This window comes from Trichechus manatus, unplaced genomic scaffold (genome assembly GCF_000243295.1).
Source record: "Trichechus manatus latirostris isolate Lorelei unplaced genomic scaffold, TriManLat1.0 scaffold00016, whole genome shotgun sequence".
NCBI classification, from domain to species: Eukaryota; Metazoa; Chordata; class Mammalia; order Sirenia; family Trichechidae; genus Trichechus; species Trichechus manatus.
In genome coordinates this window covers 9147847-9174201 of record NW_004443952.1, presented here as the reverse complement: position 1 = coordinate 9174201, position 26355 = coordinate 9147847, and the positions used below count along the sequence as shown (strand labels likewise).

At 38.4% G+C, this 26355-nt stretch overlaps 1 protein-coding gene across 1 annotated transcript in view; it reads left to right on the top strand.

Annotated features, from left to right (window-relative positions):
• The window catches only part of LOC101346892 (hydroxysteroid dehydrogenase-like protein 2), a 55006-nt gene that overhangs the window by 5316 nt on the left and 23335 nt on the right, over positions 1–26355 (top strand). The window contains exons 2-6 of the mRNA XM_023727386.1: positions 2866–3029; positions 4216–4314; positions 11508–11622; positions 15980–16083; positions 17240–17338. Of these exons, the coding sequence (XP_023583154.1) occupies positions 2866–3029; positions 4216–4314; positions 11508–11622; positions 15980–16083; positions 17240–17338 (581 nt within the window). The remainder of the gene's footprint in view (positions 1–2865; positions 3030–4215; positions 4315–11507; positions 11623–15979; positions 16084–17239; positions 17339–26355) is intronic.

Genomic DNA, 26355 nt, shown 5'->3' with positions numbered 1-26355 from the left:
TGGGGTTGTTAACCAATGTCATAAAACAATATGTGTACTACTGTTTCATGAGAAACTATTTGTTCTGTAAGCCTTCACCTGAAGTACAATAAAAAAAAAAAATCGACTGCCTCAGACACACTAACTACATTTCATAGCTCAGTAGCCACACGTGGCTGGTGGCTCTTGCTCCAGCGTTGGGCAGTGCATATAGGGAGCATTTCCATCATCGCAGAAAGTTCTGTGGGACAATTCTGCTCTAAACAACTTGATCAGGAAAGAAAGAGAGAAGGTCCAAGCTGATATTAGAAATGGAAGAGGGAACCTCACAGAAACCCTGCAGTCATTAAGAGGAACATTATAATTGTGCCAACAAATTTGACAGATTAAATGGAATAGACAAATTCTTGGACAAACACAAATTACCAGAATTGACTTTAAAAAGAAATACGTTTGAATTGACCTATGTCCAGTAAAGGCAATGAATAAGTAATTAAAAATCTTTCCCCAAAGAAAACTCCAGGCCCAGGTAGCTTCACTGGTGAATTTTCTAACAAACATTTAGGGAAGAAGTAATGCCAGTCCTACATAGACTTCATCAGAAAAAGAAAAAGAAGAAACACTGCCCGACCATTTTGTGACGCAAGTATTACTAACTATTCATGTTTTTATATCCTTTTTTGTATGTGTGCTGTATTTCACAGAAAGCAGTCCTCAACCTCTCTTGTCTCTTCCCACTTCTCCATTCCCCTGACTTCTTACCTAACCATTGCTTATTTTAAAACCCACTTCTCCCACTTTCACCTCTGATCTCTTTTTTCAGTTGTGTAATCCTCTGGATCTTGGCTTGAGCCTTATGTTACAAATCTGCTTATCTATTACCCCTGTCTCAGGGTACTGTCCCCTTTTCTCTTTATCTTGGTTACTTTTGCTGACCTCTCTTCATCCTTCTGCTTAGGCAAGCATTTTTTTTGCCTTTAGAAAGTAAACAAGAAAGTGGGTATCCCCCTCCCCCCATCTTACTTAATTTTAGATACTTGCTTCTCACCTGACAACTACGTAGAAAGTTTAAAGTTAGGTGGAAGGATGTAAGGAATGAATGGGCACAGAGAACTCATCAGTACATTTGAATCAGAGAATCTTTGATAAATACCGAGTTCTTTACAAGCCGCCTAAGGGAACTGGCTTGTGACTTTTGTTTTTTTAAACAGCTTTATTGAGATATAATTCATAAACCATGCAGTTCACCCATTAAACGTATACTATTCAGTGGTTTTTAGTATATTCACAGAGTTGTACAACCTTCACCTTTTCATCATCCCCCCCAAAAAACCCCACATCACTTAGCTGTCAACCTCCCGTCTCACTCCCTTACCCCTTATCATCCCCTAGCCCTAGGCAACCACTAATTTTTCTGTTGCTATAGATTTGCCTATTCTGGACATTTTATATAAATAGAATCATAGAAAGCTATTCCTTTGTGACCGACTTCTTTATCTTAGCATAATGTTTTCAAGTTTCATCCACGTTGTAACATCTATCAGTACTTCATTTCTTTTTAATTTTGAATGATAATCCATTTTATATACCATATTTTAATTTTTTCTATTCATAAGTTGATGAACATTTGTGTTTGCATTCTTTGGCTATTATGAATAATGCTGCCGTGAACATTCACGTTTAAGTTTTGTGTGGACATATGTTTTCATTTCTCTTGGGTATATATGTGAGAGTGGAATTGCTAGGCCATGTGGTAACTCTGCTTAATCTCTGTAAGTTTTCTTTTTCCCCCCAATTTATTTGTTTTTTCTTATTTTGGTAAAATACATATAACATTAAATTTACCGTTAATGGCATGTGGTGCCTTCACACTGTTGTGGTACCATTACCACTGTCTTGTTCCAGAACATTTTCATTACTCTGCAGGGTTTTTTAAAAGGCAAATTTATAAGTTTTGTCGTGGGTCTACATGCGTAGTATGTTTTAGACTATACTTTGTAATAGTGCAAAGTGTGGGTAATTGATAACCAGTTTGTAATTTAATGTGCCCCTGGTTAAAAATGCATTCACTTCTACTACACCAGTAATTCCTGCTGTGCTACGTAGTTAAAAAATGTTTCTGCTGAAAAAATTGTTTTCAGTTGATAGAATATATCAGGATGGAAGGTCATAAAAACAGTGATGTTTCATGAAGCATAAGGCTAGTAAATGGCCTTTGGACTCTACCTTTTACCCACCTGGCATACAGAAAACTGGCTGTTAGGTTATGAAGAAAAGTAGGCCTTAATTCTTTAAATACTTATATTTTTACCCTATAATGTAATTTTTTCTTCAGGGTACCTAATAATGTGTCTGATACTGATGATGATCATTCATGAACAATTTTTTTGGTGGGGGTAATTTCTTTTAAGTGGTATATGTTCATTGTAGAATATTTGAAAAATACTGAAGACTATAAAGAATATGATAAAACTTATTCCTAATCCCGCCACTCAAAAATAAGCCTTGTTAACGCTTCTGTGGAAAAAAAAGTATGTGTAGTTTATTTTATTAATTCCTCATTTCTCTTTAAGATTTACCTTGCATGTGAGCAGATTTTGTTTGCCAAATGACAGCATGGCTGGCCAATTGCAGTTCTAATAAATAATTTTTAAATCATTGTACAATGGGAGTGCAATGGAGCTATTAGCTATCAGATGGGTGGGAGTGAGTTTCAGGTAACATTTCACCAAGGAGGGAACACTTATATTATGAAAATGTGCATGAGTTCCTAATAGAAAGCCAAAAACCAAATCCATTGTCATTGAGTTGATTCCAACTCATGTGATACTAGTTAGTAACTAAAACATTGACGTTTCTAATAAGGTCACATTTGTTCTGTTGTAGGAGGCTAGCAGGATGTACACTTTTTATCACAGGTGCAAGCCGTGGCATTGGCAAAGCTATTGCGTTAAAAGCAGCAAAGGATGGAGCAAACATTGTCATTGCCGCGAAGACTGCCCAAGCACACCCTAAACTTCCAGGCACGATCTATACTGCTGCTGAAGAAAGTGAGTGCGTGTGACAATGCCATTTCATAAAATACATCACAGCGGTTTCAATATGTAGAGAATTTGCTGGTGAATTTAGTTGTAGCTGTATGAAACCAAACCAAAACTGACTCATAGTGACCCTATTGGTCAGAGTAGAACTGCCCTGTAGAGTTTCCAAGGAGCGCCTGGTGGATTTGAACTGCTGACCTTTTGGTTAATAGATGTAGCACTTAGCCACCATGCCACCAGGGTTTCCAGCTATATGAAAGCTATCCTGACAATAATTTTATAATTAGGAAGTAAGCATGTATTCTTTGTCACTTTAGAGCTGTGTTTTTGAATCTTTTTCTCTTTCAGCACTTTTGAGTGGTACAAGAGACTTCCCTTAAAAATCCTGTCTCCCAGGGCAGTGGTTCTTAGATGGGAGTGGGGGATGGGGGTGGAAGTGGAGAGGATAGACTCTGAGGATAGATGGTGTAAACACTTTGAAAAAGCTTTTCATGTTATTTATTCTCTGCACAATTTGTAAGTCCTTATTTTAATACTTTAAGCTCACAAACATTTATTGAGTGCTTCTATTCAAGGCATTGTGCTAGGCTCCATGCCAGAAGAGAAGGCACCAAGAGAATGATTTTATGGTTTAAAAATTCAACTTCAGCTGATATTGCTAGTTTTGTTAGTTAATGTAATGGTGTTGTGGTTATATTAGAGAAATGCGTATGAACTATTTATGAGTGAAATGATTCTTTGAATTTGTTTTGAAGTACACCAGGAAAAAAATGAAAAAGGTAGGGAGAGAGAAACTAAACAACTGGCAAAACACTAGCAATCGTTTAAGATAGGCGATGGATTCATGGTCCTAGTTCAGCATACTATTCTTTATACTTCTGTACAATTTTTGAAGTTTTTCATAGGAAAAAGGTTGGTTTTTTTTTAATTACCCTCTTTTTTTTGCTTTTTAGTAGAAGTTTTAGAAAAGTTAACGTCTTTTTTTTGTTTTTTAAGAGTTGTCCTGGCCAGTCTGAAGCTGGATGAGCTAGTCAGTCTGTCCTACTTTAAGGGTGGAGTCACTTTTGGTTATAAGACAGTTATTTCTGTTGATTTTGTGAAAATAGGGTACTTCTTTCCTTGTAACTGTTGTATCAGAATGAAAGGTTTAACAGTTGAATGCTATAATGCCTTTTGGTTTGTTTATCCTTTGTAGTTGAAGCAGCTGGAGGAAAGGCCTTGCCATGTGTTGTTGACGTGAGAGATGAACAGCAAATCAGTGATTCAGTGGAGAAAGCAGTCGAGAAATTTGGAGGTAGTGCCTTAATTCTGAAATCATTATTAAGTATTGGGTAAAATATAGGTGTAACTAAGTTTTAAAGAAAAAATTTTTTCTTTTAATTTTCTGGGTCTTTGGAGTATAACCTTAACTGAGTATTTGCTCGTATGGAAGTGTCATATCATACCATCTGATGACTTTTCTATTTAATTATTAGAAATTATTTTGAATACTGTAACAAGTACCTGCAAATCTATCACCCAAAATAAAGTTAGGACCTTGACAATAACATACACCTAACCAAGTGGTTCCCCAGTTCTTATCCGCTTAAACCAAAAACCCAAATCCACTGCCGTCGAGTGGATTCCGACTCATAGCAAGCTTATAAGACAGAGTAGAACTGCCCCATAGGGTTCCCAAAGCTCTAAATCTTTACGGAAGCAGACTGTCACATCTTTGTCCCTCAGAGTGGTCGGTGGGTTTGAACCACTGACCTTTTGGTTTGCAGCTGAGCACTTTAACCACTGCATACCAGGGCTCCTTCCCATCCGCTTACCTCTCCCCAGTTGAAGTAACCATCATCTGATGACTTTTTGATATCTATTGGAGAAAGTACAGATACCTTATTGGCATTCAAGATATTTCACACTGATCTCAACAGAGGTTTTTTTGGTTCCATTTTTTCTTCTTTACTCCCATATAAACTCTCTACTCCAGCCCAAATCATTTACTTCCATTTCTTTTACCTTGAATTTTTCTACCACTTAACTTTTTCTTTTCCCCTTCCCAAGACTTCTCCAATGCCCAGCCGTCTATCGCCAGTCCTTCCTGAAATATTCCCCTTCTCTGTCTTTTGAAATCCTACTTTCTATGCTTAAATCTCATCTTCTACATGAGACCCTTTCCCAGACCATACTAACTAATCAGAAGTATATTTTTCTTCCTCTGAATTCCTAAGACATTCCTTGATCCTTGTCTTACACTACTTTAGATCTTAGTATTTCTTTTATCTCCCCAATTACTTCATAAGCTCCTGGAAGGCAGATGTTAGGGGCTAGCGTAAGGCTTAATGATGTTATGGCCAGGCAGCTAGGCATGTCCAAATCCTGTCCAAACCATTACCACTCTCCCTCCCTAATGTTCCAGGGGACCATATGTACACATGAAGGACATTGGCAAATAGGAAACAAGGTAGTGCTTTATTGTTAGCCAGGCTTGTGCTTTTAAGCCCCAGTGCAGAGTGCTGTGGTGTACTGGAGCAGAACCCAGGGCTTTGGCTTAAGTTGGGCCTCTCCTTTAAATCCAAAATTTTACCTCTGGCTAGTGGCTTTTCCCAAAGTAATGTGACTGCTCATGTGAGAAGAAGAGATTGCAAATTAATTATTTTTTTCTTACTAATGTCACAAATGTAGAAGAGAAGGAACAGGGAACCACATTTGTGTGCATGACCTTTTATCCACTGACTCCACATACTGGTAAAAGTGGCCAAATTAATGTCCTAGGATCTGACCTGATTAGTTTATCCCTTCCTTTTAGGGAGGAACTAAGGGGAGAAGGTAGATGGGGGTTCCCTATATTCTTCCAGTTTTAGTTCTTTCTCTTGGTCAACTGGTGAGTTTATTGTCCTTGAGGAATGAGACCATCAGATCTGCCACTCTTGTCTAAGTGCTTCCTCAATCTTTATTTCTTTTCAGTGATTCCACTGATAATCAACAGTTCAGCCATTGTCTGGCATTGTCCCAAGAAACATCTTGGAAATCCCCTGGGCAATTCTACTGTGTCCTATAGGGTCGCTCATTGTGACCCTATAAGATAGAGTAGAACTGCCGCAGAGGGTTTCCAAGGAGATGGTAGTGTTTTCGAACTGCCAACATTTTAGTTAGCAGCTGAATGCTTAACCACTGCGCCACCAGAGCTCTGCAAGAGACATTTGAAATAGGTCAAAACAGGACATAATTAAGTGTAGTCCAAGGCGTTGCTGTACAGGCCCAGAATTTACTCCCTGTTTAATTTCTCTTCTTGAATTCTAGCTGTGTTGTTCATCCTGGTTTACCAGAAATTTATACATTATGCCTTACATGACAGCATAGCTCCAGGAGTATATATATACCTGAGTGTCAAAATGTGAAGTACTTCTGCTTCTAGTATTGGGCTTTCACAGACAACTTGAAGTCTCACCAATTAACTTTTTCTCTTGTTGCCACAGAGAACTTAAAGACCAAAATTGAAATCTCCTCTTTCTTGGAAAAATTAAAGCCCAGAAATTTTCCCCTCTCCAGTTTTCTTATTCTACTTGGTCCCAGTCAAAGGAGTTTCACTCAGATGCATCCATGACCTGGATTTCTTTTTAGGTATCTTCCACTGGACCTGGTATTGTTCCTTTAGCATCTTCAAAATTGGGTTAATGCAACTTTGTCTATCATGTAATCTACGTTTCCAGGAGTAAACAGAGAAAATGGAAGAGAGAAAATGAAACCTTGGTTTTTGCTTCTGCAGTTGATCCATGTCATTAATCTGGCATTCATGAGCCAGGAATTTAAACTCAGTTGGTAGAAATCGTCAGTTAAGAGGATGTGCTTCCCATATCTTTGAGGAAAATAAAATTTCCCTGTATATTTTGCTACCTGTCATGGAGGGGGACATCTGAAACACTCCTGTCTTCTTGTTAAATTTGTAAATTTGTAGTGGAGTTACTTCTGTATGGTGTCTTTCCTAAGGTTTCTTTCTATCCCCCTTTGTGTCCCCTTTGATGTTGTCGTGGATTGAATTATATCCCCCCAAAAATGTGTGTATCAGCTTGGCTGGGTCATGATTCCCAGTATTGTATGATTGTGTACTATTCTGTAATCTGATGTGATTTCCTTATGTGTTGTAAACTTGATCACTATGATCTAATAAGATGGATTAGTAGCAGTTATACTGATGAGGTGTACAAGATTGGATAGTGTCTTAAGCCAATCTCTTTTGAGATATAAAAGAGAGAACAGAGACACATGGGAACCTTATACTGCCAAGAAAGCAGTGCCAGGAGCAGAGTGTGTCTTTGGATCTGAGGTTCCTGCACAGAGAAGCTCCCAGACCAAGGGAAGATTGATGACATGGACCTTCCTCCAGAGCCGACAGAGAAAGCGTTCCCTTGGAACTGATGCCCTGAATTTGGACTTGTATCCTACCGGACTGTGAGAGAATAAACTTCTCTTTGTTAAAACCATCGACTTGTGGTAATTCTGTTAGATCAGTACTAGATGACTAAGACAGAATTTGGTACCAAGAGTGGGGTGCTGCTCTAACAAATACCTAAAATGTGGAAGCGGTTTTGAAACTGTGAATGGATAGAGGACCGGGAGCAGCAGAGAAGTGGAAGTGGCAGAAAACCAGCAGCAGCAGAACCAGGAGACCAGCACCAGACAGCGCTGGAGCCGACCCATGGAGCGAGGGAGCTGAGTGCCTGTGTGCAGGAGGCTTCCTGGCAGAGTAGGGTGCCTACGGGCACTTACTGGCGGAGCTGTAGAGCTTTGGAACACTTGCCCCAGCAGGGCAGATGCGGGTATGAGGCCCGAGGGTCCAGAGGCCACAGGACGCAGAAGCTGAAGAGATAAGGAACACAAGAAGCCAAGCTGCCTCAGTCTCAAAAGGTATGGCCAGTACCTAGAGTCTGGAGGGCAGGGCTATTGTGTAAATTGTCTCAGAGAACAGAGGATTGTTCTCAAAGCCTTGAGGGCTATTGTAATGTGTTCTGCTGACTTGCTTGGTGCCTGTTATCCCTTCTTCTCCTCCAGTTTCTCCCATTTGTAATTGAAATGTCTAGCTTGTGCCTGTTCTGCCATTGTACCTTTGGAAGCAGGTAACTTGTATTCTAGATTTCACGGATGATGAAAAATTTTTGGATTTTGGACTTGGAGTTGATTTAAGACTTTTGCTATGATATGATAGGATGAATATGTTTTGCATGTTGCAAGAATGTGATTTTTTGGGGGCCAAAGGGTGGAATGTCATGGATTGAATTATATCCCCCTGAAAATGTGTATATCAATTCCAAGAAAGCAGTGCCAGGAGGAGAGCACGTCCTTTGGACCTGAGGTTCCTGTGCAGAGAAGCTCCCAGACCAAGGGAAGATTGATGACACAGACCTTCCTCCAGACCCAACAGAGACAGCGTTCCCTTGGAGCTGATGCCCTGAATTTGGACTTGTAGCCTACTGGACTGTGAGAGAATAAACTTCTTTTTGTTAAAACCATCCACTTGTGGTATCTCTGTTACAGCCGCACAAGATGACTAAGACAGATGAATGTAAAATTTTTTGTTTTCTATTTCCCTGTTAAATTCTGCTTTCCTGCCATTCTAGTGAGGAATTAAGAGTGAGTTACCTGCCTCTCCTCTCTCCTAATCAGGATGGACACCATATTTATAACAGATAATTCATAGCTGCTCTTTTTCTTTTTTTATGTGTTCATTTTCAACAGAGATCCTAAGAGTTTGTTTGATTTCAGTTCCATACTGTGGTTGCTACTGTTATTGTCTACTGTTCTTGAATTCTGTACACTTTTGAATTCTGCCTTTTAGGAGAGACTTTACTTTTGTTCTGGTATTTGTCTTTGCTAGAGAATCACCCTTAACAAAATTCTGAGCTGGTGATGCTTTCAAACCTGTGCCTCAGGATCCTTTGCCACAGGGTACTCCCTATCACCTTGTCTTCCCTCCGCTTCAGAGTTTCTCAGGCCTTGAGTAAATTATGCTATTTCATAAGCTACAGAAACATTCTTTTCTGCCACATTTTTTTTTCTTACAGCAGGCACATATAAGCCTTTTGTGCATCATTTCCCACAATTATTCCCCAATCCATTTTAATCTGTCCCATTTGAGTTTGGAAATTTTAACCTGCCTCTTAAATTGGACCTACTTTTTCTCTATCATAGGTAAGTCAAATACAGTTTGCCAAGTTCAACATATGTTCATTCCTCAGGCCCAAATATTTATTTTGCTATGTACTTACCACCTTCTATCCCATAGTGAGAGAGAAGTCAGTAAATTCTGGATTTGTCTGAAGCATCCAATGATTGTCTCAGTCTTAACTAGCTTTATTTCCCTGAGTAAGGTAATTCTATACAGGTGGTATATATACCCATCAGTCCAGCATCTCACCCAGACCTAGACTCAGTTTGCTCTGCTCCCACCTGGCTAATCTTTAGTGAACATTATCTTCCTTGTCTCTTAGGCCCTAGCAGAGTACCTTGTGTAGAGTAGCCACTTGGTGATTATCTTGTAGTATTGTGGTTGAGTAACTCCTAGCTTTGTGGATTGAGAAGCATATCCTGCATTTAAAAATTCTTCTCACTGGTCTTTGCCACCTGTGAAGGCAGCCATCATTATATTCATTACAGGTAGTTCCTGACTTACAACATATTCGAGTTTCAATGAACTGCACTTACGACGGTCCTTTCTTTTTTTTTTAATGATTTGTGTATTATGTATGTGTTAAGATATATCTGTGAGTTTATATGTAATGTTTCCAACTCCCAAAGACAAATAAAGATCCAGTCTATAAAGATATTGATAATAAAAGGCAATAATAATGAAAACTAAAAAAAAAAGGAGATACTTGATTTATGTCAGAACCAACTTACAATGGAATTCTCAGAATGGAGCCCTGTCATAAGTCAGTCAGGGATTACCTGTAAATTTATCCTGACTTTATTGTATTCATTCCACAGGACCTGGAACTTGTCTCAGATTTACAGATGGTTTGCTTAAGTTTGAGTTTTGTTATAATGAAGCTATAAAATGGAATGTGGTTGAATCCAAAGATTCTGAGGACATGTTTTTTTTTCTTTTTAACTATTTATTTTTTTTTATTGAGGTTTAAATGAAGTTTACATTTCAAGTTAGTCTCCCATACAGAAATTTATACATACGTTGTTATGTGACCCTAATTGCTCTCCCCATATTGTGGCAGCACACTTGTCCTTTCCACCCTTGATTCCCTCTGTCCATTCAGTCAGCTCCTAACCCCCTCTGCCTTCCCATCTCACGTCCGGACAGAAGCTGCCCATTTAGTCTGTTGTATCTACTTGAGCTAAGAGGCACACTCCTCACGAGTATCACTTTATGTCCCACAGTCCAGTCCAATCCTGTCTGAAGAGTTGGTCTCGGAAATTGTTTTAGTTCTGGGCTGATAGAGAAGCCAGGGGCCATGCTTTCCGGGGTTCCTCTAGTCTCAGACCATTAAGTCTGGTCTTCTTACTGGCGGCACATTTTAAGAAAACATTAGAACACAAACTCAATGCTATAGCATATGTAAATTGAGGAATGAAGACATGACCAAAATTTTATAATGTTGCTGTATATGAAAAAAGGGTACTCATGAGTAAAATATTCTAGTGAATTTAATAACTTTATTTGAACCATCACCCATTTATTGAGAGAGGGGCATAGAAAAGTTAAGAGGATAAGAAAAGAGGTTCATTTCAAAGGTCTAACCCCTGCAGTCAAAAACTAGATAAATTGTGATATTTCTGCTTGATGGAGTATCAAGTGCCCTATAAAAACATATCAAGACCATGCAGAAACACAGAGAAATGTTTGATATACTTTTGTATTTTACTATTTTTATTTAACATTATTTCACTAAGCATATAACTATAAGCAAAGTATGTTGTATATGGGTAGAGACTGGGTAAAATAGGCAGAAATGATAATACTTACATGTCACCAAAACAAGCTTGCTCTACTTTGATGGTTTACTAGGGATTGAAACCCGAGGTCTCTTTTCCCAGTTCCCAAGACCAGAAAAGAACCCTTTCCTTTAAGTGAGGGGCCTTGGTGTTCTTGGAAGGAGGGCAGGCATTGGAAAGATGCTAGAGAGAAGGGAAGACTTTAAGGAAGTTGACCTAAGGTTCTTGAAGACAGGGAGGGAAGACCAGGAGGTAAGAGTAGAACAGATAAGGGTGGAAGCTACAAACTACTAAGGACTAAGCCTCCTTCTAGTTTCACAGGGAGCTATGGTGATGGGCTGTCTCCACTTAGACAGTGAAAATCATTTGGGTGCTGTTTTGACATAGCTACTGGGTCTTGCATTGACATATTGGTTGTTCACATTATCAAAAAGAAGTATTTGTGGCTCAGTACAATTGAAGCAGATAAACAGGGTTCAACTATATAGATAAATGTTTTTATTTCCTTTCGTGATAAAGTAAATTATAATAAAATGAAGTTGATTATTTTGAAAACAGGAATTGATATTTTGGTGAATAATGCCAGTGCTATTGCCTTGAGCAGCACATTGGATACACCTACAAAGAAAGTGGATTTGATGATGAACGTCAACACCAGAGGCACCTACCTTACGTAAGTTAGAAGGAAGAGTTGTGGGGGGAATGTTGCAGTATTTTCTTAGAGAATTTAGTGGTAAACAGAGTTGAACCAGGTTAGCAGTACAGTTTAAGATCTAGTCAGTCTCTATAAAGGCCTCAAAGTGCCCCAAGTCAGTAGATAGTATTTTAAATAAATAGTTCTATTTAGAGCTCCTTTTCTCTATGAATATAATAAAGACTAATGCATAGCTTGAACGTTTTCAAATATTTCCATGAATACATACGTGTATACCATTTATATTGTCTTTTGATTGCTGAAGCCATCAAGTCTTGCCTTTTTCTGATAAGAACTTAAGTTATATAAGAACAATAAGCTTATATGAATCACACTTTAACAGAAAGGTTAATGCTGTCTTGGGCAATATTGGGAAATGTAGAATATACAATTAGAGAATATAGTTCTTTTCTGGATTAGCCAGACAGTCCGCCTTTTCGTTTATTTATCTGTTTATTTACCCCGTTTCTGTCATTTTTCATGTAGCACTACTCCCACCCCCCATAACTTTCTAGCTCATGACTTTGGGCAAATAACCTCTTGCAGATTCAGTTTCCTCGTTAGTATAATGGGGATGGTAAAGTGTTACGTCATAGGGTTGATCATGAAGGTTAAATGTACAGTTTCTTAAGTTAGAGATCTGAATCTAGCCCTCAGATGTGTTTTGTTTGATCTGCAAAACTGGACACTGACAATGTTAAAAAATTCGTTTTCATTAGTTACGTACATTCAGATTTCATTAGTTGTCTACATTAAAAACATCAGGAAATTTACATAAAAATCCAGATTTCTGACTTTTCTTGAAATACTGGAAAATCTGGCTGCACACAGACAACATTCTCATATGGTAACAGTCAGCTACTGTAGCCTAATGGCTGAGTATCAGCTGCCTCCTTAAGTGGGCCCTGGACTCCACTGTCTTTTGGAAGCTGAGGTCAGGCCAAAAAATAGCCATTTATCATTGTGCTTGCATTGTTATTTTTCTTACATAAAGAGGAAAGGCAAATATTTCTCATACCCATGGAGCTATCCAAAGTGGGAAATTAAGCATATATGCCAAGAGGGCCGTATGTTCAAGTAAAATGGGTGACAGCTTCTTTGTAGATGTGAGGCATATTTCTAAACTTAGTATGCAAAGTGTATCTCTATTGACTGGAAGCCGTAGTGAATCAAACCATAGTAAGAGATATACGTCAGACATGTAGAATAGGTTGTGATGAAAAACAATACATTCAAAACATTACTCACGTTTCAGTAAAGTTTTTTTTTTTTTTTTTAATCTTCAAACAGAATAAGCAATATTTCTATGGGACGCAGTTATATGTTACATGAAAAAATCATCTGGGCATCAATATTTTTTACAGCTGGCAAGTTTATGAAAGAATTTTGATTGATTGTAACACTTATTTAAATAAGTGTTTAAAAATATCAACTTAACCAGGAATACTATTGATCAGCATGTTGAATTAAGGCTTAGAAGGGCACGTTGTATACAAAAGTTAAATCATTTGTGGCAGTTTCTACTGCAGATGATGAAGCCACAGATATAAATATACCACCTACTTAGTTACATTTATGTATGGTGTCAGATGATTTTGATGTGATTAAAAAGTTTTTAGACTCAGTACCCGTGACATGAACAACATCAGGATGACTTACTGTTAGGCATTGAGAAAAGTCTTGGAAAGTATAAGTATATTGGTCAAAATTAGTAATCATAATTAAAGACAGTGTTACTGATATGGTCAGCATTAACTTTAGACTTATTAAAATCTAATGTTGAAACGTTTTGCAAGGGTGCAGAAATTAAGTTTGTTCATTGTATTGTTCACTTAGCAATTGCTTCTTGCTAAAAAGTTAAAAATGGGCTATATTGTTAATACTGAGAACTAAATACACTTCCATGGTTTGAACTACAGACAGTCCAGTGCTTTACTTGAATTGGATACAAACATGATTGTCTGCTCTGTGACAAGGTGGGTTGGCTGTAGCTTATTGTTGAAGAGATTTTGTTTTACAATTTGAGAGAGATCAACTCTTTTTCCACTTAAGAGAAAATCCCTCACTCAGTTCCCAACCAACCAAGCAGCCAGCCAAGGATTGGATCAAGGACTTGGCCTTTTTAGTTGACTAAAAGTTTATTTGACTTATGTAAGCACAAATGTATGATTCTCTTTGCTCATTCCTTGTGAAACTATGTCTTTGAAAAACCCATTTGGCAAGAACAGTCTGGCTCTCTTTCGTATACTGAGGTCATTTTCCAAAAATGAAAGTGATGGCCTAAGCCACATTCCTACAATTATAGATTTGAATGTTCAATTCAAAACAAAACAAAACACCCTGATTTCAAACTTTAGGAAAATGAACTAACCGTGTTTAGTTACCTTGCTCAGTGAACGCTATTAGTGTGACTGAAGAACTACAAATGAAGTTATAAGTAGGGCACTAAAGTACTAAAAACTAAATATGTGTTGGAATAACACATCTACAAATATTTTGGGAAGAGATTTCCTTAATAATAAAAACCCTTGTGCAAAGATTCTATTCATTTTTGAAGGTTCCTATATTTATGAACACTTTTTTTTTTAATACAACTAAATACTGCTCCCAGTTAAAGGCATATTGCAATCCCAAATGAAAGACGTGACATTGCTTTTTGGGGCCAGACAAAAAAGGTGTCAGGTTTTTGACCTTCTGTGAAAGCTGTAAGTTATGAAAGAAAAATTCATAATGAAATATTTCTATTGTAATTTGTATTTTTCTACTTTTAATTTAATATATAACATTTAGTATTATATGTGTTTGTGTCATGTTACATGGTTTTAAGAGTTCAGTAATGAAGTTTGATTGTATTTCTGAATAGTTGATTTTTCTTACACCCAGCCTACTTTATTTCTATACTCAAATTCCCTGTAGGCAACCCCTGATTAGGTCACACAGTTCATACAGTGCCTGGCACACAGTAAGGTTTCAATAAATTTAACTATTTTTTAAGCTGAGGGTATTAGTATCTAAGCATGGTGCTAAGAATTTTCAATGTAATATATAAGACAGGGCATGTTGCTGGGGAAAATGCACCTGACGTAGGATTACTAATGCTGAGGGCCAGGTGGGCAGAATGCAGGTGGAAAGGTTTTGTCTATTAGATCAAAGGAGAAGCTCATATTTATAATGTAAATGAGAAAAGCTCTTTCTTTTGAGTCTAAAATATGGTCTTATTGCCTAGAATAAATTTGGTTTGTTTCACGTTGATGCTTTGAGATGCAGTTTCACTGTTCTAATGAAAATCAGCTATAATATTGTTTATCCTCCCCCTGCCTCACTCCCATAAAAGTGACACACCTTTAGAAACGAAAAACAGTATGTACAAAAAACCTTTTAGTGATATTGACTGTATTTGGTTTATAAACTTGAAAAGAGCTTGCAGGTGGTGACAACAGTGTTGTACATTTGGTAATAAAAAACTGACTTGAAAGAAGAATGAACTAGTTCAGAGTCCTGGAAGTCATTGACTATGACATAAAGCTATAATATAATTGAGCTATAGTATTGTTTTAGTTTAATAATTAAAATTTTAAAAGTACTGTACCTGATTCTTTTGTAAAATAAATTACCTACCTCTTGGTGGCAAATTAAATTTGGGAATGTCCTGGGAGTTATGTTACTAAATGACAGCTCCAGTGTAGTAGGACTACTGCACCTACTAAGACGAAAGAAATCAGCACATATAATACTAAAAATAGCCATTGTTAATTTCATGTTTAGATTATGCATTGTTGTAAGTACCTCGTATATATCATGTCATTTTAACCTTCTGGACAATCCTGTATGGTAGCTGGTATTGCCAACATTGCAGATGAGATGAGAAAAACTGCAAATTAGATTGCTGTATAATTTGCCCAGGGTCACACAATTAAGGTGGCAGAAATAGGATTTGAACCCAGGTCGGTGTGACTTGAACACTCATGTTCTTTACCCTAATACTGGCTGTCAAGTACATTAACTGTTACTGAAAATTTTGTGTGTCTTGGGGAGGGGAGAGTTTGGGAAGGTTGTGGTTGAGGATAACCTCAGTTGGGCTTAGGGTAATGTATCAAGGATTTGATTATTTTCACCAAGCAGATCATCTTCTTGGGCCACTAAGCAAAGCTTAAAAAGATGTAAATTAGTTGCCATTTCTGTCTTCATTCTAGAAAAGTAAAAACAAACAAATGTACCCTACAGATTATACAGGAAGTTCAGTTGTCCCATAGGAGTGGTTTAAAATACAACTTTAAAAAGTGGAGAAGTTGTTGGAAAGCTATTAACTTGACTTATGTTTTCTTTTTTTTTTCAGATCTAAAGCTTGTATTCCTTATTTGAAAAAGAGTAAAATTGCTCATATCCTCAATCTCAGCCCTCCACTGAACCTAAATCCATTGTGGTTCAAACAGCACTGTGGTAGGTGGTAGGGTGAGGGGATGACTGGTTTGGTTAGTTTATTTTGAATTAAATCAGTATATTATGATATAATAAAATCTGTACATAGCATTCAACATTGAATTTTCTATGCAAAATCAGTAGTATTTTGGAAAGTAAATTCTTAAATTTTATCTGTGATTTAAAAAATTGAGATATACTTTCCATTCAGTAAAATGCATAGGTCTTAATGGTACAGTTTGATGAGTTTGATAAATGTACAAACTTGTATAACCAACACTCAAATCAAGATAATGGATTTCTGTCACCCCAGAAAACTCCCTCATGTCCCTTGCCAGTCAATAAAATGGGTGCACTTTATGTAATTTATGCTTCGATAAACTTGGTTAAAAACTATCCAAATAGTTTACCATCCAAGCAAAGTAATGATTTAAGGTAAGTAACCGAAGGAAGCTTGGTGGCACAATCGTTAAGCACTCAGCTGTTAACCAAAAGGTTGACAGTTTGAACCCACTAGCCGCTCCTGGCAATCTGCTCCTGTAAAGATTTCAGCCTAGGATACCCTTTGGGATGGTTATATTCTGTCCTATTGGGTTGCTGTGAGTGAATTGACCTGATGGCACACGACAACAACAACAAGCTAAGTAACAAGATTTTTGTGTAGATGCCCTCTTAAAAATAGTTGTATCACACACAGTAGGCCTTATATCAACATAATTCACTAAGATTTTGAAAGGCAGTTAGCACAGGGACCCATAGAACAGAACTAAAACAAGATCCATTTTAATTGACTAGGCTCAACAAATTAGCATCTTTTTTTCTCTTGTTGTTTTACTAGTAGTAGTTTTCCTTTAAACGAGCCCTTTCATTCTTTAAAAAGAAAAGAAAAAGCAGATTAAGAAACAATAATGTAACTTATCCCCCTAATATTACAAAAAGTGAAAGTTTATTACTGTCTTTTTTTCTTAGAATGGAAATACATAAAACTAGTTTATCCCTATTCAGCTACTTCCATAAAGATATTCTTTTAGAAAGAGTACATTTTAAAAATTATATCTTTTATGTTATTGAAGACAATTCTGAAAAAACGTATTAGGAAGGAAATAGTAAGGAAGTATTGCTTATTTATAGTCACAAATTAACCTTTTAAATTAATTCTCTTTGTGGTTTCTTTTAGCTTATACCATTGCTAAGTATGGTATGTCTATGTGTGTACTTGGAATGGCAGAAGAATTTAAAGGTGAAATTGCAGTCAATGCATTATGGCCTAAAACAGGTATGTAGTTAAAAAATTTTTTTATTGTATTCTCACTTACTGTCCTTGATACTCTTGAGATGCATCTTGAGTGGCATGGAGTGGAGGTGAGTAGACTGTCAGCAGTAACCTCAGTCTGTCAGGAAACAGGTCAAACGTTTTATTATACAGCGTAAGACCTTTTGTCTTTTGTTTTAGTCTTAGTTCTATAATTGTGGGTAGCACTGAAGGCATGGGTCATGTGTGATTTAATATGTGTTCCTTGTTGATGTTACGTTGCTTTATGTGTGTTTTTAGAAGAATATGTGGAAAGATTTAGATTTAGGTAGCCATGACTCTAGGTCCTGCAAGGTGTAGATGCTGGGGAAATGAAGGGCTGTTGGTGAGGATTTATGGGGCACCAAGTTAGGAAAACTTGGTTGTTGCAGCCAGCTCTTCAGTCACCATTTGTCTAAGGACCTAGGAGTCAATTTTCTTAAATTCTTTTCTTCTGCAGTTTGACTAAGACTTCTTTCTCCCCTTGCCCACTGTGGGATTAGAACCATGTTTTATGTTTTCCCTTAAGTTTCTGTACCAGACACAATTCTTTTAAGATTTTCTAAAGAGTGGTATTCTTTACAACGGGAAAAATATGCACCCACTGGGGAAAAAAGTGCTTCTACAGTGTTTTTCATACTACATGTCAGGACTCATTGGTGAGGCATGAAATCAATTTAGTGTATGGAGAGATTGATTCAGTGGGTAGTAGTCAGACTTGTTTTGTTTCTAATAGAGGGAAATAGAAGAGAGAATATCAGTGAGTGAATATAGTAAGGATCAGTATTGTTTCATAACCTCATATATGTGCGTGTGTGTATATATGTGTATATGTTTGTATGTGAGTGTATATAATTTGTCATGTTGGTAAAATTTGTTACTTACTATGAGTCACAGTCACAAAGTTTAAAAGCTCACGCTTTTCTGTGCCTCTCATTTTCTACTTCTTCTTCCCTCACCCTCTCTCAGCCTCCTCTCCCACCCCAGTCATTGCTCTTACTGGTAATGGAACTGGTAGGTTGTTAGAGTCAGGCAGTTAGGTAGGAAGTGAGGTCTCTGAGATAACAAAATCCTAATGTAATATTTTCCCTCTTTGTACTTATGATAACTGTCACTTTCCATTATTTATTTTCCAAACATTCATTGAGACTTTTATATGCCAGGCACAGTTCTCTGCACGGGTCATTCATTTATAAATCATTTTATTCATTCAGCAGATAATTTACTAAGTGTCTACTGTGTGCAAGGCACTAGGAGTACTAAGATGAATGTGATGCAGTCCTTAGAGAGTTTACCATTTAGTGTGAGATATAAAGGGGTTTGTTATAACCATTTGCAATTACTCCTCCTCTCCTTTCCCCCACTGCCCCCTAAAGTGTAAGTCTTCGAGATCCTGGGGGTAACAAAGTTTAAAAAAAGCCTAGTCTGCCTCTTAAGAATTTTAGATTTTATTCATACAACAAATATTTATTAGCTAGTATTATGTGCCCAGATTCTGTTGTAGTTGCTTAAGATACATCAGGGAACTTAATAAAGAATCCCTGCCCTTATAGAACTTATAGTCTAATTGGGAAAGATACAATAAACAACATAATGAATAATAAAGTATAGAGTATGCTAGAAGATGGTAAGTGCTATAGAAAAAAATAGGACAGGATAAAGGGGATTGGAGTCTCAGGTGTTGGGGAGGGTGGGTTACAATTTTTCAGGAGGATGAAAAGGCTTGGCCTTTTTGAGAGAATGATATTTCAACACAGATTTGAAGAAGGTGAGAGAGTTAGCTATGGGAATATGCTAGCCACTGGGTATATGAGGGAAACGCATTGAAGACAGAGGAACTAGCCAGTGCAAAGGTCTACGGTACAAGCTGCCTAACATCATCAAAGAGCAGAGAGAAGTCCAGCGTGGCTGGAGCAGAGCGGAGACGGGAAGAGTGGTAGGAAACGATGAGATAATGTCCAAGAGGAAATGGGGATCAGATGTCATAGGGTCTTGTCAAGACTTGGGCTTTTACTCCAAGTGAAATGGGGTGCTTTTGCAGGGTTTTGAGCAGAAGAGGGTCTTGATCAAACTTAAAATTTTCAAAGGATCTCTCTGGCTGCTCTGTTGAGAATAGATTCTCAGGGGACAAAGGCAGAAACAGGGAAGCCAGTTTGGAAGCTGTTGCAGTAGCCTAGGCACAAAATGTTGGTGGCTTTCACCGGGTGATAGCAGTAAAAATGTGGAGAGTAGTTGTATTCTGATACATTTTGAAGGTAGAACCAACAGATTCTGCTGATACATAGGGTGTGGGTTTGTTAGATATGGATGTGGGAGAAAAAAGAAGAGGTCAAGGATGACTCCAAGATTTTTGGCTTGAGTAATAGGAACAGTGGGGTTACCATCCTTTGAGAGGGAGAAGGCTGCATATGGAGCAGGTTGGGCAGGAAGGTTAGGCATTCAGTTTGGGGCACTGAGTTTGAGCATCCAAGTGGAGATAGTCAGTAGGCAACTGGGCTTCCATGTCTGGAGGTCAGAAGAGAGGTCCAGGCTAGACGTAGAAATTTTGGGGTTATCATCATATAGATGGTATTTGAAGCCACAAGACTAGATGGTATCATCTAGGGAGTGAATAAAGGAAAAGAAAGGACTGTTAAGAGACAGAGCAGCTGAGTGAAAAAAATGTTTCAATGAGGAGGGAACATGATCAGTTGTGCCGAATGCTGCTGTTAGTTCATATAAGTTAGGGAGTGACCATCAGATTTAGCAGTTTGTACTTCTCCTGCACATCATTTATTACATTTGTAATTAAATGATTAATTTTATAATAATTATTGTTTAATGTCTGTCTCCCCTGCTGGAATGAACGCTTCTTGAAGATAAGGCCTCTGTTTGTTCATTTTATTGTAGACATTCAATAAATAGTTGATGAATGAGTGAATGAATAAATGTGCAGTAGGATTAACTTCTGCCTAGTTCCAAACTAGATGTTCTGATTAAAGCTTATATAAGAAAGAGGGAGAACATTGTGTGATGGAATGTGGAGGACAGTATTAGAATACACGGGAGAAATCGGCTAGCTCTCAAGATCTTTGCCTTAAGACATTCAAGCAGCTAAGAGATATATGAGGAAATGCTCACGATCACTAGTCACTAGGGAAATGCAGATCAAAACCACAATGAGATACCATCGTACACTGACGTTACTGGCATAAATTTAAAAAAACAGAAAATAACAAATGTTGGAGAAGCTGTGGGGAAATTGGAACTCTTAAGCACTTCTGGTGGGAATGCAAAATGGTACAACCATTTTGGAAAACGATATGGTGCTTTCTTAAAAAGCTAGAAATAGAAATACCATATGATCCAGCAATCACTCCTAGGAATACATCCTAGAGAAATAAGAGCCATCACACAAATAGACATATGCACACCCATGTTTATTGCAGCATTATTCATAATAGCAAAAAGATGGTAACAACCTCGGTGCCCATCAACAGATGAATGGATAAACTATGGTACGTACACAGAATGGAATACTATGCAATGATAAAAGAACAGTGATTAATCTGCAAAGCATCTCAGAATACGGATGAATCTGGAGGACATTATGCTGAGTGAAACAAGTCAGTCACAAAAGGACAAATATTGTATGAGACCACTACTATAAAAACTCATGAAAAGGTTTACACAAAAAAAAGAAACAATCTCTGATGGTTACAAGGGAAGGGAGGAGTGGGAGGGAAAAACACTAAATAGACAATAGATAAGTGGTAACTTTGTTGAAGAGTAAGACAGTACACAGTACTGGGGAAACCAGCACAGCTTGTCCAAGACAAGGCCATGGAAGGTCCATGGACATATCCAAACTCCCTGAGGGACCAAATTACTGGGCTGGGGGCTCCAGGGACCATGGTCTGGGAGAACATTTAGCTTAATTGACATAACATAGTTTATAAAGAAAATATTCTATATTCTACTTCGGTGAGTAGTGTCTGGGGTCTTAAAAGGTTGTGAGTGGCCATCTAAGATACTGCGCTGGTCTCACCCCTTTAGGAGCAAGGGAGAAAGAAGAAAACCAGAAACACAAGGGAAAGATTAGTCCAAAGGACTAATGGACCACAACTACCACAGCCTCCACTAGACTGAGTCCAGCACAACGAGATGGTGTCCGGCTACCACCACTGACTGCTCTGACAGGCATCACAATAGAGGGTCCCAGACAGAGCTGGAGAAAATGTAGAACAAAATTCTAACTCAACAACAACAACAACAAAATAAATCAGACTTACTGGTGTGACAGAGTCTGAAGAAAACCTGAGAGTATGGCCCCCGGGCACCCTTATAGCTCAGTAGTGAAGTCACTCCCGAGGTCCACCCTTCAGCCAAAGATCAGACAGGCCCATAAAAAAAAACGAGACTAAATGGACACACCAGCCCAGGGGCAGGGACAAGAAGGCAGGAGGGGACAGGAAAGCTGGTAAGGGGGAACCCAAGGTCGAGAAGGGGAGAGTGTTGACATGTAGTGGCATTGACAACTATTGTCACAAAACAATATGTGTACTAACTGTTTAATAAGAAGCTAGTTCTGTAAACCTTCATCTAAAGTACAATAAAAAAAATTAAAAAAAAAAAAGATCTTTGCTTTAGCTTTGAGATGTTCATTTTAAAAGGTTTAGTATGCGTCTCAGAACCAGTGGTATCAGTTGGATCCTAGACTTAAGGACCTATTAGATCGATTTACAGTCCGATGTTCCTTGGGATACATGACATGATGAATTATGCGTAGGATACTTTTGAAACATAGCAGGAGGGTTATGCAACTCAGATGAAAAGGTCAGGGAAGGGGGCTTTGTAATGAAGGTAAACAATTGAAATAAGACTTGAGGGGGATGTTGGAGTTAGCAAGAAGGAGAACTGGGCTGGGTATTCCTGGCAGAGGGACTAGCATATGCAAAGTGGGCAGTATGGGAAAATACTCTGAGTTTGATGGAACTGCAAGGAATTTGGTATGGTGTATGTATGGAAGGGTGTGGTCTTGTTATTTCCCACTGAAGTACAGCAGGTACTAGTAGTTCAGGATCGCTGACTGGAATGTTGGGTGAGTGCGAGGGTGTGGTGAGAGATGGTGAGTTAAGCACCAGGTCTTGTCTGCCAAACTTATTAGGAGCTTGAATTTTAGCCTAAGTTCAGTGGAGAGCCATTGAAGAATTTTTATAGCAGGAGACCAATAATAAGCACAGGGAAAATAGGAGCAGTGAAATGATATGGTTGAAATTGAGGTTTAGGAAGTTTAATCTAGCAGTTGAATATAGAATAGTTTGTAAGACTGTGGAGAAAGGACACAGTAAAGCTAGCTAGAATATTGCATTATTCATGAGTGAGGCAGTGAAAATGGATTTGAAGAGGATGTTCAGGCTCTTGGCTATTTGAGGGGCCTTTATTTAAAAAACACACATTCCCTCTTCCTAGACTGTGTAGAATGGCTCTCTTTTTACACCTCCTGAAACCACATGTAGTCTCCCAATATTTTTACCTTTCAAAGGAAGAGAAGATTTATAGTATAACATAATTATCTACAACCAAAGCGGTATCCTGGCCCACTGCTTGTCCCCTCTGAGTGTTCCTTCTCTGCACTGGCTACATTGCTCTTCCTGGGTCTAGAATGTTCACCCTGCTGAAACACAGCCAGAGAAGGGATCAGAGGGCAGGTGTCTAGTAGTTTCACAGCATGAGGATCTCAGCCCCCCAATCAGGTCACCTCCAGGAATGTAATCTTTTATAAGGCCAACTGCATGGTTCTTGCCGAAATGGAGGGTGGGGAAGGGAAGAGGGTTGAGGGTTGCTATTCAAAATACCTACTGCCTCTCACTTCATCATTGGTCTGCAAGTGTGGTGGAAGCAGGAGAGTCCACTTTTAGATGGCTTTCAGGTGGGCTGGGGTCGGAGTCTGGGAGTGGCAGCTGCTGATCTTGGGAATGGCAGCAGAGAGAAAGATAAAGTAGCCCAGAACAGCTACCACCCTTTGTCAGCGGGACCACATTTCAAATAGACGTGGGAACTCAGCTAGCCAGGGAGGGCCAGGAGACAAGGTGGTAGCTGGCCTCTTCCCTCTCGCTGGTGCTAGAGACCAAAACTAGTCCCCGTGTTTTGCAGGGGACTTACTTGGTTTAAACAGCAGTTTATACCATAATTCATTGATTCTGAGATACCTGTTTTCTCACATTTTTACATCTCTGAAAGCAGACTGTGTCTTATAATTGATGATGTATCTTACGTTAATTGACAGCTTTTTTGTTTCTTAGTGGTACATAAAATAATGATGCACTGTATAATTGGTATCTTAGGTTCAATGAAATATGGTTTGAGTATTTGTATGTGTTTAGTGGGGACTGGCAGGTGTTAGATGTGAGACAAGCTCTCTCTCCAGAGAAGAAGGAGTAAAAGGTAGCTGATGTTTAAAGCATGAATGTGAACTCCATATGTTTGTGTGAAAGAAAATCTTCAATTGGTTTCAACACTCTTATTACTGTCTGTTCTGAGCAAGCTGTAATCAGGAGAAATAATCAGAAGGTGTTAGATACTTCTCCAGTTATTTCTTCATAAGACTTAAATTTTAGGGTCACTTTTATGATTCTTGTGATCCAAGGTCTTAGTCATCTAGTGCTGCCATAACAGAAACACCGCAAGTGGATGGTTTTAATGAAGAGAAGTTTATTTCCTCACAGTCAAAGTAAGCTAAAAGTCCAAATTCAGGGTGTCACCTCCAGGGGAAGGCTTTTTCTCTCTGTCGGCCTTCTCATCAGTGTTCCCCCGGACTAGGAGCTTCTCGGCACAGGGACCCCAGTCCAAAGGACATGCTCTGCTCCCGGCACTGCTTTCTTGTTGGTGTGAGGTCCCCCTGTCTCACTGCTCACTTCTCTCTTTTATGTTTCAAGAGATTGCCTCAGGCCACAGTCCAGTCTTGTAGATCCAGTCCTGCCTTACTAACACAACTGCCACCCATCATCCCTCATTAACATCCTAGAGGCAGGATTTACAACATATAGGAAAATCACACAGTACCAAGAATCATGGCCCAGACAAACTGATATATACATTTTTGGGGAGACATAATTCAAACCATGACACAAGGCATATCTGATTTCATTACAAATTCTGCTTATATCCTTTCCCAGAAATTATCAGTAAATTTCATTTAATTTATTCTATTGTTAATCTGTTTTTCTTGTCATTTTATAACCTGTTGGGTTAACCTGTTGGCACTGCAAAATCTTTGTTGAGGATATCTCTGTGGCTGAATTCCTGATTTTATTTTGAGTGTCTGTTTTTGCCTTCTTTTTTATCTTCTTTAGAAATATTTTTAAAGTAGTGATAGGTTATTTGGGAGAACGATTTTTTGTTGTATCATGTACATAACATGTTCTTATTAGACTTCTAGTTCAGAATTTTTAAGAATTCTCATGCAATTCATATAGTCCGTATTGAGACTGTACGTGTGTATATATTTATATAGTCTTAGTGTAAACTATACTGAGAGGTTTACAGGAAAATTTTGCAGTTATTGGGGAGATATAACAACTCATTAAATCCCAAGAACTTTGGCTAACAAAGTATGACCTGTTAGTTGTATGGTGGCTGAGAGTCTGGCTTTGGAGTCCGGCTGCTGGCATTTGAATTCCAACTCTTTTGTCCTTGGACAAATTACTTAACCCCTCTGTGCCTGAGTACTCTTATTTGCAAAATGGCCACAATAATAGTACCTACCTCATAGAATTGTAAGAATTAAGTCAGATAATATATGTGAAGTACTTAGCATGCCCAGCACAGGCTATCCTTAATAAATGTTAGCTGCTATATTTTCTTTGTAAGGTTTCACTTTAAGAGTGAGACCCAAGCTCTTGAACTGTTGGTTAAGTTAAAAAAAAAAAAAAAAAAAATTGTTCCCAGTAAAGGAAGTTCAGTTATAAAGTAGAAAATTATCTTCTCAGTTCTTTTAGGAAATTCTCTAAGTTAATTGAGCATTCTTTGAAAGAGGGATGTAAGCTCCATGAAGCTATGGCTTTTTGTCTCTTTTATTCACTCCTTTGTCCCTGGTATCTAGAATAGTGCCTGACTTCTAGAATAAGTGCTCAGTAACTATCTGTTGAATGAATGAAAAATGGTCGGTAGGTCTTCAAAAGTATAAACTTTTCCTATATTGTCCTTCTCTTTCTGTTCTCTGAATACCTGATGTTGTATACCTCTACACCTTCTAGCCAGGCTGTACTGCAACACCTGATAACAACTTCCCCAGACCTCATAGCCACACCGGTGGGATCCCTGGGAACTTTGCTGTTCTTTTCCCTTTCTGATTTTTATGTATTCATTCTTTTCTTCCTCTTCCCCTTTTTGTTTTTCTCCATTTCGTAGTCTCTCATCTCTCCACTCCAACGGCAAGCTCTCCTAGCATTCTTTTTTGTTTGTTTGTATGTTTTTGGCTCCTGTTCCGCTCTCCTCTCTCCTCTCTCCCATATCCATCTTAGCTCCACACATAACAATCTCCCCACTACATCCTGCCTACCTGGACCGCACGCTTAACATCACACCACCGAGCAGCACAGGCACGGCCTACTGGAACCTGCCCTGCACTGATTACCGACCCGCCCTGGTGGCTGTAGTAAGTGCCACGAATGACCCGTCCCAGTAACTCTTCTTCAGCTAGACCTGCCCTGCTGTACCATATCTGAGTGACTGACCTTGCCAATTGGAGAAGGAGGCGAAAAGTATTATGCCCACAGATGAGCAAACAACAGATACATAGCCCGCCTGCTCAGACATACCCAAATTAAAAACAAAAGGGATGAAACAAACAAATCTACCATCAATAAACGAGAAAAATAACTACTGAATGCCCCGAAGACAGCAGACAATATCAAAACATTTACAAAAACAGGACAGATGGTTCCAGTAGGTGTCCAAAATAAAACACCAGATGACTTCCCAGTGGAAGAAAAGGCACTAGAACTACCTGATAGGGAATT